The following is a 14,983-nucleotide window of genomic DNA, read 5'->3' as shown; positions in this document are numbered from 1 at the left end:
ATCCCTTTTTATGTTCTCAGCTTGTCTCCTAGGGGAAGGAAACCATGTGTCCCCTTGCATTCTCCTGATCTATCTGACTAATTCTGCAATTCTCCTGTTGTGTCTTCCTTCCTGGAAACTTTGAGATCTCTTGTCTCCGCAGTCTTGATAAGCTGATGGTTCTATATGCAAAGAGCCTTACATCCTAAGATACAACATGCGCAATGGTCAGCCAAGGAAAGATAAGTGTCTCCTAACCCTGCCTGAACAGAACCTGTTTGTCACCTTCAGCTGACCTGTCTTAACTTACATACCTTAAGAACATAGTTTTTAGTATAGATACTTAACTTGTTAAATAGGATCCTTACATACATTCCTTACATACATAGCTGTTGGTAGAGACCTCACATGCCACCCTTTGGCCCATTATTATGTAGACGTCAGATCCAGGGGATCCATATAAACCCCTACACACCACTTATACCTTCCGCCAGTTGGCATCAAGTGGTCCCTGACTCCCAGGGCTTATCTAGACTCATAAGTCACAGTGGGCTTGCCTTGGAAGGAGATAAGTCATAGCTAACACATTTAAGAAATCGCTAAAAGGGGCCTAAAATTACTTTTTTTCTACACAAAATAATGGTGCAATTTTAAGGCGCAATAAGTCACAATATGCCAAAGGTTGTATCCCATTGGAAAAGGCTCTGCACTTGGTTTTCCTGTAGTCCATGGCCCTTTCACTCTGCTCTGGCACCGTGAAAGGGCCTGGACCATCAGGTGTACTTGAGAATCAAGCCCCAGAATGTTCCCATCGCTAATCGCTGCACTTCACAAGGAGTGGACCACCACTCTACCTCTTGTCTAGGAATGAATCTCACCCATCCGGCACCTTGGCTGGTGTGAAACTGGGAAGAAATGGCACATTTGGGGCAGGGTCAGAGGAAACCTATTTGTGGCAGATTGATTTTTTTTTAAACTGACAGCAGCTTTAGCATGTTAGTGGTTGTCCCGGCTGAGCTGGATTGGTGGGCAGAGTGCAGGTGAAACAAGTGAAAGGGTGTGAAAAATGCATTTGATAAGGTCACTCCGTGGTTTATCTATCATATGGGTATCGCCTCCACTGAGAAGCTATGGGCACTTCACAAAACTCTGATATAGTTCTCAAAATATATAGGCATTGGAGTGGGCTCAGGAGAGCTTCACATTACAGGCAGCTAGTATTTTACAGGCTAGATCATTGGGATTTTCATCTTTGAGAAAGATTTTGAGCATAAAAAGCATGGAGCACCATCTATATTCCTCACACCCACATGAAGGACGCAGAAAAGGGTCAGACAGTTTCCTACCCATAAATAACCCCTGAACTTTCTTTTGGTGACTGACTTTCCCTTCCTCCTGGCTTCCAGAGCACCAGTTCTACCACAAATGGGCCATCCTATCCGACCCCGAGGACATCACGGCTGGCTTGAAAGGGTACCTGAAGTGTGACATCGCTGTGGTGGGGAAAGGGGACAACATAAAGACACCACACAAAGCCAACGAGACAGATGAGGACGACATCGAGGGGTGAGGCAGTGCGGAGCCGTGTTCACCACACTGGAATTAGCTGCATGTTTTCGCTACCTGTTGGGTTTTGTCTGTCTTCTAGCTTGCCACAGCCATCTCCAAATGTTTGCCGTCTCTCATGGTTCACAGCCCATCCTTGTGCCGCAGATCCCCATGGGCTAGATTGATGGGTTTCAGGGATTTGTAACAGGCCTGCCACCTGCCTCTCTGCTGTGACTTTTGCACATCCATCTTTTAGTGATTATCAGCTCTGTGCAGGCTCAGCAGAAACACCACCCCGCACTTTACCGTAACAAGAGGCTCCTAAGGAAACCTATTTAGCTTTCTTTTTTAACAGTGGGTAGAAACAGCTTAAACCAGACCAAAAACCTTTAGGAGACTCCCCATAGCCTATCTAAAACACCAGTCCCCTCCTCTCTGACTGTCACAGGCCTGGGGCATTCAAGCCCCTGGCTTAGCAAGTTTCTTTCAGCTGAGGGTGACCCCTCAATTGGGACAAGCTCAGCACAGTTCTGTTCCCCTTTAGTCATGCAAGGAAGATAACAACATTGGTAACAGCATTTCACCACCCCTGCACTCAGCACTAAAGGGATTTGTAACCCAACACCAACCAAAGCTGATCACTTGGAGCTCCACAGCTCCTGTCTGCTGGATACCTATGCAGAATAGGTGTGTTCATGTAAATACAGTTTGCTCCTAAAGTCTCTTCCCCTCCTGAACTAGCTGTCAGGGGAGAGTTCATTCAGACCCTGCTTAAATTCATTGGCAGGGCACTGCAGAGAAGCTGTTCTGCCACTCCCAGTGCTGGCCTGGGTCTGTGGGGGACACGGGTGGGAAGCCTGCAGAGGGGTCAATGCAGAGCACTGAAAATCTCTACAAAATACTCGGGTGAAAAGCCCATGAGGTTCAAAACTTAGTTCACCCCCACAGCGATAGACCAATGAAATGGATCTAGCAGTGCCTGCGGCCTTTAAGGCCAAACCCTGGGACCCTGTCTGGTTACCTAGCATCGTCCTCGTTATACAGCATCCCCTGCAACCAGGCTAGAAGGGACGTCCCACACCATTTGCTGCAACCACCCAGGGCTTTATTCTGGCCCCATATGACATCACTGAGGTTGCAGAGGGGTGGCTCAGGGCGCAATCTGGCCCATTTTTGCCCAGCAGGTAGTGCAGTCCACTGCTGTAGCCAGGAAGTTACCCCCACCTTGCCCCAGACAACATAGTGGTGTAGAGGGGCCAGAGCAGCATTCGGGCACTTTGGCCACATGGAGGATGCCGCTTTGTTCTCAAAATAGCATCCTCTGCTCAGCATGATGGTCACACTACATGGAAGACGCCATTTGGTTGAGGAAATGGCGTCCTCTTCCTAGTGCGTGGGAGGTCACGCTAGCGGGGGTGTTCCCACACTGGCGGGGGCATTCCGGTCATTGCCCATTCAGGACAACATGCCTTTAAGCAACTTATCTCTGGACAGATCTCAGGGTAGAAATAAATAGCAGGGCCAGAGGCCATATGGATGAGAACCCATTCATGAGATCCAGCCCACTGGTCACATGTATTGCAAGGCCAGATCCATGGAGAGCCCTCCATAAAACGGCCGGTCTCCATGCTGAATCAGGGGGTTGACAGAGATGTAGCAACCAAGCCAAGTAGTCTCCAGACATAGTCACCCATCTTCGCTCTTCAGACAGCAGAGTGTGCCGGGGAAGCTGTTCCCACTTCTGAAAGTCTCGCCCCTAGAGTCGGTCCCTCAGCCACGGTGTGACTAGCCAACTCCTTCCCTCAGGCCCAGTGATCACCTCCAGCCCTGTCTGTCTGTGTCCATGTTGCAGGAACCTGCTTCTTCCAGATGGCGTCCCTCCAGAGCGGCAGTGGGCCCGTTTCTACATCAAGATTTACCGTGCAGAGGGGCTGCCCCGCATGAACACCAGCCTTATGGCCAACGTGAAGAAGGCACTCATCGGGGAGAACAAGGATCTGGTGGACCCCTACGTCCAGGTGCTTTTTGCAGGGCAGAAGGTAAGCGGGCTACTTGCTGAGCCGTGGCACTGGGAGATCCCCTGAGAGAGGCAATCACTGGGCAAAGCTTCCCCGTTTGCCATGTTCCTCTGTTGTGTCCAAACAACGTAAACAATGTTGTTGAGCACTTTGTGATAGTCACCAGTCACAGGAAGGTCCCATTGCTTATGCTGGGAGGGGAAATCGCTGGCTCAGTGCATGGTCCGTTGGTTACCACTGGCAGGGGCAACAGGCAAAGGCAGCCTGGTGGTCATTAACCTAGGCCACTCCGCCATCCTGCTCCTGCTCTTCCTGTCCAACAGGGGAAAACGTCAGTGCAGAAAAGCAGCTATGAGCCCCTGTGGAATGAGCAGGTCATTTTCACGGAGATGTTCCCCCCTCTGTGCAAGCGGCTCAAAGTCCAGATCCGGGACTCGGACAAGGTCAACGACATGGCCATCGGCACCCACTTCATCGACCTGCGCAAGATCTCCAACGAAGGGGATAAAGGTAGAGCCCAGGGGCTGATCCTTCACCCTGCTGGAAAGGGCCGACATGAGGGCATAGGCACCACTTACCTCCCCCTTCAGTCTAGAGATTAGTGAGCCTGGGTGTCCGGCCTGAGAGATTTCACTTCAGAAAGAGCTGCTCACCCATCTTCTGCAAATCAGGCCTTTTAAGACACCCCCAGCAGGGCCCCGAAACCCACTAGTCACTTCCACAAGCTCTGTCACAGGCTGGTGCAAATCTAATACACTCCACCTTGTTGTTGTTATTGTATTACGTAGCACTATGATCTCTAATCAGTACTAGGCTTTGTACAAACGCAGAACAAAAGTCCACCCTGCCCCAGAGAACTAACCAGCTAAGTCTAAGATGAGAGGCAGCAGATGGAGATAGGCAGGTGGGGGAGCACAAGGAAACGGTGAGATGATATTGGTCAGAGTGATGATAGGCAGTGGTATTTGCACACTGGCAGCCTGTGCTCACACGCACACGTCTGGGCACACATCAAGGCACGCATCAGTGCAATTGTGCACATTCACACAGACCTCCATGCCCATACCACTCGGGTGAGGCCATTTCCTGGAGTTTGCACTGCCCTTACCCCATTCACCAGGCGTGTTCTCTCTGCTGCAGGCTTCCTGCCCACCTTTGGCCCAGCCTGGGTGAACATGTATGGCTCCACCCGGAACTACACCCTGATGGACGAGCACCAGGACCTGAACGAAGGCCTGGGTGAGGGGGTCTCCTTCCGCGCCCGGCTCCTCCTCAGCCTCGCTGTGGAGATCCTGGACACCAGCGACCCGGAGATCACCAGCTCCACCGAGGTGCAAGTGGAGCAGACCATGCCAGTCACAGAAGTGAGTCAACCCCGACTTTCCCTAGCCGGCTCCCGTGCCACATCTTGCGAGTTGACAGTCAGTTGCTTCACCCCGCCAAGGCCTGTTCACCCCTTGTCTCTCAGTGCAGCAAGCCTGGGGCAGGGCAGTCCTGCCATCCCTATAGAGATGGGCAGTTTCTGTGTCATTCCAACCCTGGCCCCTATTGGGACAACCACCAACAGGGAAAGTTAGTGCCAGCCATGGGGTGGTTTCTGGGATCTGGAGACATCGGTCCTGTTGGAAACAGGTCACCAGAGACCCTTGTTTCACACGGCTACCAAACAGCCTTCATGCAGTGACAGCTGTGTGTCCGTCCTGCCCCCACTACCACCTCTTGGCAGGGATTGAACCAGCGACCAAGCAGTGAAAGTCTCCATTTCTAGAGGTGGACGACATTTTTTGATTCAGCCAACCCAAAACATTTTGCCATTTTGTGTTGATTTAACTGAATGGTTTGTTGAGGGAGAAAGAAACTACGAACCAATTCTGAAAAATGGCATCCTTTTGTTTCAGACTTTTTGAAATGAAACATTTCCATTTTTCAGCTCAAAACACCTTTTGGTTTCAAAGTTTCCCTTATTTCTTTTCTTTAAATCAAAAACCTTGAAAAATGTTCCAAATCAAAACCAAAACATTTTGTGGGACCTGAAGCGTTTGGGATTTTTACCTTTCAGGTCACGAAAAGTTTCACAAAATGTTTATATTTGGTCTGACCCAAAATGATTTTTTTTTTAATTGCAAACAAACAGAGAAGCCTGTTATTCATCTAGCTTTGTTCTTATCTCAAAACTAATCCCAGCATGGCCCGGAAGGCCTAAGAGAGATTAAGCTACCGTCTATCAACCTGACGGGTGCGCCACAGATCAAGATTAAGGTACATTAGCAATGCAGCTTGGGTTGCTACTGCTCATGCTGTGAATAAATGCAGCCCTTCAGTCTGTAGGGCTGTGAATCTGGCATCTTTTACTGGCAATGAAGTCACTGGAAACCAACAAAACTGCCTCCCTGAACTGAAAGCTACCATGGGTACCAAAACACACTGCCAATTTGCAGGCTTCCCAATTGCTATGTAGAGGGACCTTGTAGTTGCATCAGCCAGTTCAGCCAGTCCCTAACACCTCCCTCCCGCCATGTTAACAGCGAGTACTTTCGCCTGCAGAACTGCACTGGCAAAATGGAAGAGTTCTTTCTCTTTGGAGCCTTCTTGGAAGCAACCATGATTGACAGGAAGATTGGGGACAAACCCATCAACTTTGAGGTCACAATAGGTTGGTATTTTTGTGAAATGGGTTTCAGTCAATGGTGTCGATGAAATCCCAGGAGAAGGCCCATGGCCTAGGATGCAGTACGAGGGCCAAAGGAATCCCCTGTCGTAAAGGGTTGGTTGGCTCCGTATCTATGCTAATACGTGACAAAGCCAGGCAGGCTGACACACACCTTCGCTGTACTAGAAAGAATATGATCACCACGTTCTATGGGGGTAAACGTAACCCACCAGGCCTGATCTGCACATTACGACAGGCCTCCCCGCTGGCAGACGTAGGGTGTGACTACACTGCCATCAGAGGTGAAACCACAGCACGTGTAGACGTACCTGAACTAGTTTTCATCTTGCCAGCTCCAATAACGGTAGCGGTGAAGCCACGGCAGCACGGGCTGGGGAAGTCCACCTGATACCCGGGCGATGTACGTAAGTGGCTAGTGGTCCAGGCTGCCCCAGCTTCGCTGCTATTGCTGCTGGAGATAGCTAGCTCAGGCAGATCTACACATGCTGCGGTGATGTAGACGGACTGGAAGTCATCAAGCTCAAGCTGTGGTGGCTCCTGCCTTTAGCTCTAGAGACCTTGGTTCAATCCATCCTGGGGTTAAATAAATACCAAGGAGGGAGAGAAGATGTTCAGGGGTCCGGGATATGAGCCCCAGTCAGTGTTCACAGTCTCTGTACCTCCCTGACCTCCCCAGGATCCCTGGGGGAAATTCCTCCCCATCCCAAATCCGCGGCGCCTGACGGACCTAGGGCGAGTCCCACCGATGGTGGGCTGAGAGGGTAAGGGTTTCCTTTCGCCACCCTCTTCCCAAGGCAACTACGGGAACCAGATCGACGGCACGACCAAGCCCAGCCTGAAGAAGAAGAAGGAGGGCGGGGACGGCGAGCAGGAGGACTCTGAGCTGCTTCAGCACTCCAGCGAGGATGAAGCCGATGACAACGGGGAGCTGGTCTCCGTCTCCTCGACTCAGCCAATGAAGCCCCTGATCACTGACAGGCAAGTGTGCCTGGCTGGTCAATGAGATGGGGTGTTGCTGAAGGTTGCGGGGAGGGAAGATAAAAGAAGGGGGTGTAATTAGATCGAACAGAATTTGGGATCTCCTGCCTCCCAGGCAGTTGGGAAGCAGAGCGACTGGACTCTTCCCACCCTGCTGGCTTCATTAGGATATGCTACAATGCAGTATCGGGTGAGTTTGGTGCTTCAAACTGAGACGGGGATACTGCCTTCTTAGCCATCAGCAGGGTTACAGGACAACAGGTTAGGCCCTCCAGGCAGAGAAGCTGCTGGAGCTCCGGGCAGCTTTGAAGGGTCCCTTCTGATCTGTGCTCCAGCACACAGCCGAGACAGGCCAGCTGTGGATGTTTGACTGCAGTATAGACAAGCCCAGAGAGACTAATTGACTGGTCCAGGGAATCTCTGCTGGAGCAGAGAACAAAGCCCAGATCTCCTGACACCCAAGCTAGCACTCTGACCACTGGGCAATCCTTCCTCCCTTAGTTTGGTCTCCTTCCTTAGAGGTTTTTAAGATCAGGCTTGACAGAGCCCTGGCTGGGATGATTTAGTTAGGGTTGGTCCTGCTTTGAGCAGGGGGGTGGACTAGATACCTCCTGAGGTCCCTTCCTTCCCTGAGATTCTATGATTCTATGATCCCTCTGCCTTGTCTATTCTCTGTCCACACTCTACCTCTTCTCCTGCTCTCCAGGTGCAAGTTCTTGACTCTGACAGTAATTAACCATTGGAACAATTTACCAAACGTTGGGTGGATTCTCTGTCGCTGGCAAATTTTCAATGACACTTGGATAATTTTCGAAAAGATCTGCTGTATCTTACACCGGAGTTACTCTGGGGCAGCTGTCTGGCCAGTGCTATCCAGGCGGTCAGACTCGACGATCACAATGGTCCAGTTTTGGTGCTCACAGTTCAGGAAGAATGTTGATAAACTGGAGAGGGATCAGAGAAGAGCCACGTGAATATTTCAAGGAATAGAAAACCTGCCTTGCAGTGATAGGTTGAGCTCCTTGAGTCTAGTTAGCTTACAAGTGAGAAGGTGTCACGGAGTGTGGGGGAGTCCGACCCTGCACCCCTCTTCCTGGGACTCACAGTAACTCTCAGCCAGCCAGTAAAACAGAAGGTTTATTGGACAACAGGAACGCAGGTTACAGCAGAGCTTGGAGGCCCAACCAGGACCCCTCAATCGAGTCCTTCTGGCAGTTCAGGGAGCTGGATCCCAGCATAGGATTCCCGGATTCCCATCACCCAGCCCAAAACCGAAACTGAACTGCCCTTCGTCAAGCCAGCCGATTCCTTTGTCCAGCTCCCGGGCAAAGGTGCTGACACCCCTCTCCCCTCCTGGCTCAGGTTACAGCTTAAAATCCTGTCCCTCACCTAAAGTCCTCCCCGGCGCTCCCATCCCCACACAGACAGACCCTACTGCATCACATCTCTCCCCCTTGGAGACTGAACTGAGCGGGTCACTCTGCCCAGTGACCTGGGGAAGTTCAGGCCCCCTCTCCGGGACAACGCGTCGCTATCAGGTTTGCACTTCCCTTACATGGACCACGTCCATGTCATAATCCTGCAGGAGCAGGCTCACCTCAGGAGCTTTGCGTTGGCTCCTTTCATCTGGTGCAGCCAGTCAGGGAGAGTGGTCGGTGTACACAGTAAGTGTCGCCCAAAGAGATATGGCTCTAGCTTCTTAAGGCCCACACCATGGCCAGGCATTCCTTCTCAATGGCCGCGTAGTTCTGCTCCCGGGTAGCAACTTCTTCCTCAGGTACACGATGGGTGTCTCTCCCCTTTTCATCCTCCTGCATTACACCGCCCCAGTCCCGTGTCTGAGGCATCGGTGAACACCATAAAGGGCTTGTCAAAAGTCGGGTTTGCCAGAACTGCGACTGTGACAATGCGATTCTGGCGGGACCCAACTGAGAGTGCCACATTCAGGACCATTGCTCAAACAGGGCAGTCACAGCCCTAGGCTGGGGTATTTCCACCTCTAAGGCAAACCAAACCAGCCAGACAAAAAGACTTCGGTTTCACCCCACTGGCTAACCACAAGTCACACAAGCAATTTCCTTACACTCCAGTCTCCCAGTATCACCACCAGTCCCACCCGTCCTGGGGATGAATGGTTATGAAAACCAACACTCAGAAAAGAAAAAGGTTCTCTCGATTCCCAAAGGACCAAGCCCCACACCAGTCAAATATACACATCAGATCTTACCCACAAACACACTGTTGCCAATCCTTTAGAATCTAAAATCTAAAGTTTATTCATAAAAGGAAAAAGATAGAGATGAGAGCTGAATTGGTTAAATGGAATCAATTACATACAATAATGGCAAGTTCTTAGTTCAGGCTTGTGCAGTGATGGAGTAAACTGCAGTCAAATCAAGTCTCTGGAGAACATCCCTGCTGCGATGGGTCATCAGTCCTTGTGTAGAGCTTCTGCTTGGTAGCAAAGTCCCTCCAGAGGTAAGAAGCAGGATTGAAGACAGATGGAGATGAGGCATCAGCCTATATAAGGATTTTCCAGGTGTAAGAACACGTCTTGTTCTTACTGTGGAAAGTTACAGCAAAATGGAGTCTGCAGTCACATGGGCCAGTCCTGCACACTCTGTGAGTCACAGGGCGTATCTGCCTCCTCTCAATGGGTCAGTTGGTAACTGATGGTCCTTAATGGCCATCAAGCAGGCTAAGCAGAGCTAACACCAACTTGTCTGGGATGTTTCCCAGAACTGCAGCACCATTTGAAATACAGACAGTACACAGCCATACTTACAACTTCAACACAAAATGTACACACACACAGACAGCATAACATAACCAGCAACCCGTAACCTGGTCTGACACCTGATATGACCCCTTTTACATATGATTTGGTGCCACTACAGGACCTGGGGCAAACCATGTCTTATGTCCCATTTTATATCAATAACGTCACAGTCACTAACCAGAGCCTCCTTCAGGCGCTGGAGAGCCTACTGGCACTGCTTGGTCCAGACCACCTTGTCTGGCTTCCCCTTTTGCACAGCTCAGTGATGGGGCGGATATGCGCTAAAGTGGGCACGAACCCTTGATAGTACCCGCGCATCCCAATAAGGCGTGACCTGCTTTTTGATTTGGGGGCAGGCCAGTCTCTGATCACCTCACCTTGGCTGGTTCCGGCTTCAGGCAGCCGCTCCCCACTTATGGCCCAGGTGATATTTCAGCCATCCCCACTTGCACTTCTCAGCCTTTACGGTTAACCAGCCTCCCGGAGTCGGTCCAGCACTTGTTTAACCTGGGACACGTGGTCCTCCAGGTCTGGCTAAAGACGCATGATTCGTCAATATACACCATGGCAACTCTCCATCCCCCTCAGTACTGATCCACCAGGCGCGGAAGGTGCCGGTGCTCCCTTGAAGCCAACAGGGCAAGGTCAGAAACTCGTAGAGCCCCAGAGTGATAAAGGCTGATTTCAGCCTGGCATCTGCGTCCGCGCACTTGCAGTAGCCTTTATTTTATTTTGAACTTGTTTTTTTGTAAAGAAGGAAGAGAGATATTTGAAATGTCCACCGGGTGGAGACCGGGTCACACTCCCCCTTTAAGATGCTCCCCTTTTCGGGTCACAGGGAAAACTGCCCAGGACCTAGAAAGAGAGGTCAGGGACATGCTGGCCTCTGGGGGTGATCCAGTCGTTTCCAGCCCTTGGGCCTCACCAATGGCTGGTCCCAAGAAGACGGTTGATCTGGTTCTGTGGACTATCGAAAGCTCAATGCCATCACCATATCTGATGCCTACCCCATGTCCAGGCCTGACGAGCTCCTAGACAAGCTGGGAGCGCTTGGTACCTCACCACCATGGTCTTACAAAGGGCTACTGGCAAGTGCCGCTGGACGCAGATGCCAGGCTGAAATCAGCCTTATCACCCCTCTGGGGCTCTACGAGTTTCTGACCTTGCCCTTTGGCTTCAAGGGAGCACCGGCCACCTTCCAGCGCCTGGTGGATCAGCTACTGAGGGGGATGGAGAGTTTTGCCATGGTGTAATTGACGACATCTTGCGTCTTTAGCCAGACCTGGGAGGACACGTGTCCCAGGTTAAACAAGTGCTGGACCGACTCCGGGAGGCTGGGTTAACCGTAAAGGCTGAGAAGTGCAAGTGGGGATGGCTGAAAATCTCACCTGGGCCATCAAGTGGGGAGCGGCTGCCTGAAGCCGGAACCAGCCAAGGTGGAGGTGATCAGAGATGGCCTGCCCCCACAAATCAAAAAGCAGGTCCAGGCCTTTATTGGGATGGCGGGGTACTATCGAAGGTTCGTGCCCCACTTTAGCGCCATATCCGCCCCCATCACTGAGCTGTGCAAAAAGGGGAAGCCAGACAAGGTGGTCTGGACCAAGCAGTGCCAGTAGGCTCTCCAGGCGCTGAAGGAGGCTCTGGTTAGTGACTGTGACGTTATTGATATAAAATGGGACCATATAGAACATGGTTTGCAACCAAGGTCCTGTAGTGGCACAAATCATATGTAAAGGGTGGTCATATCAGGTGTCTAAGACAGGTTACGGGTTGCTGGTTATGATTATGCTGTCTGTGTGTGTGTATCATTTTGTAGTTGAAGTTGTAAGTATTGGCTGTGTACTGTCTGTATTTCAAATGGTGCTGCAGTTCTGGGAAACAATCCCAGACAAGTTGGTGTTAGCTCTGCTTAGCCTGCTTGATGGCCATTAAGGACCATCAGTTACACAACTGACCCATTGAGAGGAGGCAGATACGCCCTGTGACTCACAGAGTGTGCAGGGACTGGCCCATGTGACTGCAGACTCCATTTTGCTGTAACTTTCCACAGTAAGAACAAAGACGTGTTCTTACACCTGGAAAATCCTATATAAGGCTGATGCCTCATCTCCATCTTGTCTTCAATCCTGCTTCTTACCTCTGGAGGGACTTTGCTACAAGCAGAAGCTCTACAAAAGGACTGATGACCCATCGCAGCAGGGATGTTCTCCAAGACTTGATTTGAACCTGCAGTTTACTCCATCACTGCTACAAGCCTGAAACTAAGAACTTGCACTTATTGTATGTAATTGATTCCATTTAACCAATTCTAGCTCTCATCTCTATCTTTTTCCTTTTATGAATAAACCTTTAGATTTTAGATTCTAAAGGATTGCAACAGTGTGATTTGTGGGTAAGATCTGATGTGTATATTGACCTGGTGTGGGGCTTGGTCCTTTGGGATCGAAGAGAACCTTTTTCTTTTCTGAGTGTTGGTTTCTCATAACCATTCATCCCCAGGACGGGTGGGACTGGTGGTGATACTGGAGACCTGGAGTGTCTAAGGAAATTGCTTGTGTGACTTGTGGTTAGCCAGTGGGGTGAAACCGAAGTCATTTTTGTCTGGCTGGTTTGGTTTGCCTTAGAGGTGGAAAACCCAGCCTAGGGCTGTGACTGCCCTGTTTGAGCAATTGGTCCTGAATTGGCACTCTCAGTTGGGTCCCGCCAGAATCGCATTGTCACAGTCCCAGTTCTGGCAAACCCAGATTTTGACAAGCCCTTTATGGTGTTCACGATCCTCAGACACGGGACTGGGGGCGGTGTTAATGCAGAGGATGAAAAGGGGGAGAGACACCCCATCGTGTACCTGAGGAAGAAGTTGCTACCCCGGAGCAGACTAACGCGGCCATTGAGAAGGAATGCCTGGCCATGTGTGGGCCCTTAAGAAGCTAGAGCCATATCTCTTTGGGCGACACTTCACTGTGTACACCGACCACTCTCCCCTGACCTGGCTGCACCAGATGAAAGGAGCCAACGCAAAGCTCCTGAGGTGGAGCCTGCTCCTGCAGGATTATGACATGGACGTGGTCCATGTGAAGGGAAGTGCAAACCTGATAGCGACGCGTTGTCCCGGAGAGGGGGCCCTGAACTTCCCCAGGTCACTGGGCAGAGTGACCCCCTCAGTTCAGTCTCCAAGGGGGAGAGATGTGATGCAGTAGGGTCTGTCTGTGTGGGGGATGGGAGAGCCGGGGAGGACTTTAGGTGAGGGACAGGATTTTAAGCTGTAACCTGAGCCAGGTAGGGAGAGGGGTGTCAGCACCTTTGCCCGGGAAGCTGGACAAAGGAATCGGCTGGCTTGACGAAGGGCAGTTCAGTTTCGTTTTGGGCTGGGGATGGGAATTCAGGGAATCCTATGCTGGATCCAAGCTCCAGGTTCTCTGGCTTTTGGTCCCTCAACCACAGCCTCAGGTCGGATGGGCACTGCTCAAACAGTTGCTCCAGTACCAGCAGTTTAACCAAGTCCCCCTTCGTCTATGCCCCATCTGCCCACTTGCTGGCGTATCCCTCCATGCAGATGGCTAGTTGCAGATATGAGACCTCAGGGGTTTTATCCTGACTCCGGAACCTCTCCCGGTACATCTCAGGAGTCAGCCCAAACTCGCGCAGCAGGGTCTGCTTGAATAGTTCGTAGTTCCCTCTCTCCTCCTCTCTCAGCTGGCAGTACAATGCCACGGCCTTGGGGCCCAGTAAGGGGGTGAGAACGTGGAGCCTGTCAGCAGGATCTACCTGGTGCAGCTCGCAGACCATCTCAAAGGCATCCAGGAAGTCATCCATGTCCTCTCCTTCCTTACTCTGGGCCAGGATGTACTTATCAAAGCTCCGCGCAGTCCTGGGCGCCCCCTCAATCACCACAGCCGGGGACCCGCTGCCCCTCAGCCTCGCCAGTTCCAGCTCATGATGACGCTGTCGCTCTTTCTCCTCCAGTTTCCGCTGTCTTTGTCTCTCCTCGTGTCCTCTCTGTCTCTCTTTCTCCTCCCGGTCATGTTGTCTCTGTCTCTCACGATCCTCCAGCTCTCTGTTTTAGCTCTCTCTCCCATTCCAGCCGCTTGTGCTCCACGGATGCCGAGCTTCGCCGGGAGGACCCCCTGCTGGCCGAGGGGGTCACGGTGCCCTCAGTAGCCACTGGGCTCCTCCCTGCCCTTCCCCTAGGCATAGGAATGGGGGGTCTCGGGAAGCCCTCAGCCGCCGGCTGACCACTCCCAGCTGGGACAGATACTGGTGCCTGCTCTGCATCTGCCAGGCTGCTTCCCTCAGATACAGGGATCAGTTAATTCAAGCAATCTCCTTCCACCAGCTGGGCAATCAACTGGTCTTTGGTGAGCCTCCCTCTGCGCAGCCCCCTCTGCTTGCACAGCTCCAGCAGGTCACACTTGCGCCACTTGGCATACATCTTCCTGCTGGACACTCGCAGGCCGGGGTGCTCGCTGCTCCCCACAGTTTCCAGGGAGACCCCTAGTGCACCAGCCCTTCTTGAGGTCACCACCTCTCTGCCAGGGTCGAGCTGCAGACTCCTTCACCCCTGGGACCGCTCGCTGCAATCCCCCAGGGGACCCTGTTACTGCAAAGTCCTTCTCACTGGGCACACACTCCCAGGGGTTAATCACCCGTACAATCGTCCCTTCGTTTTACTGCTCCGCAGTCACTTACTGCAGAAAGCGCCATCCACGGGGTGCAGTATCTCCCGCTGCTGCCACCAGTTGTCACGGAGTGTGGGGGAGTCCAACCCTGCACCCCTCTTCCTGGGACCCACAGTGACTCTCAGCCAGCCAGTAAAACAGAAGGTTTATTGGACAACAGGAATGCAGGTTACAGCAGAGCTTGGAGGCCCAACCAGGACCCCTCAAACAAGTCATGCTGGGGGTTCAGGGTGCTTGGATCCCAGCTTAGGATACCCTGACTTCCCACCACCCAGCCCAAAACTGAAACTGAACTGCCCTTCCTCCAGCCGGCCAATTCCTTTGTCCAGCTTCC

The 14,983-nt window shown here is 51.8% G+C and overlaps 1 protein-coding gene across 4 annotated transcripts in view; it reads left to right on the top strand.

Moving 5' to 3' along the window:
- OTOF (otoferlin) overlaps positions 1-14,983 on the top strand; it is a 210,340-nt gene that overhangs the window by 139,763 nt on the left and 55,594 nt on the right. For all 4 annotated transcript variants that reach the window (XM_075063563.1, XM_075063562.1, XM_075063561.1 and 1 more), the window contains exons 12-17: positions 1,386-1,545; positions 3,380-3,566; positions 3,869-4,055; positions 4,686-4,909; positions 6,090-6,198; positions 7,011-7,194. In XM_075063563.1, the coding sequence (XP_074919664.1) occupies positions 1,386-1,545; positions 3,380-3,566; positions 3,869-4,055; positions 4,686-4,909; positions 6,090-6,198; positions 7,011-7,194 (1,051 nt within the window). The remainder of the gene's footprint in view (positions 1-1,385; positions 1,546-3,379; positions 3,567-3,868; positions 4,056-4,685; positions 4,910-6,089; positions 6,199-7,010; positions 7,195-14,983) is intronic.

The sequence above is a fragment of the Chelonoidis abingdonii genome, chromosome 3 (genome assembly GCF_003597395.2).
Source record: "Chelonoidis abingdonii isolate Lonesome George chromosome 3, CheloAbing_2.0, whole genome shotgun sequence".
NCBI lineage: Eukaryota > Metazoa > Chordata > Testudines > Testudinidae > Chelonoidis > Chelonoidis abingdonii.
Note: the sequence above shows the minus strand (reverse complement) of the source record. Positions and strands in the feature narration are given on the sequence as shown.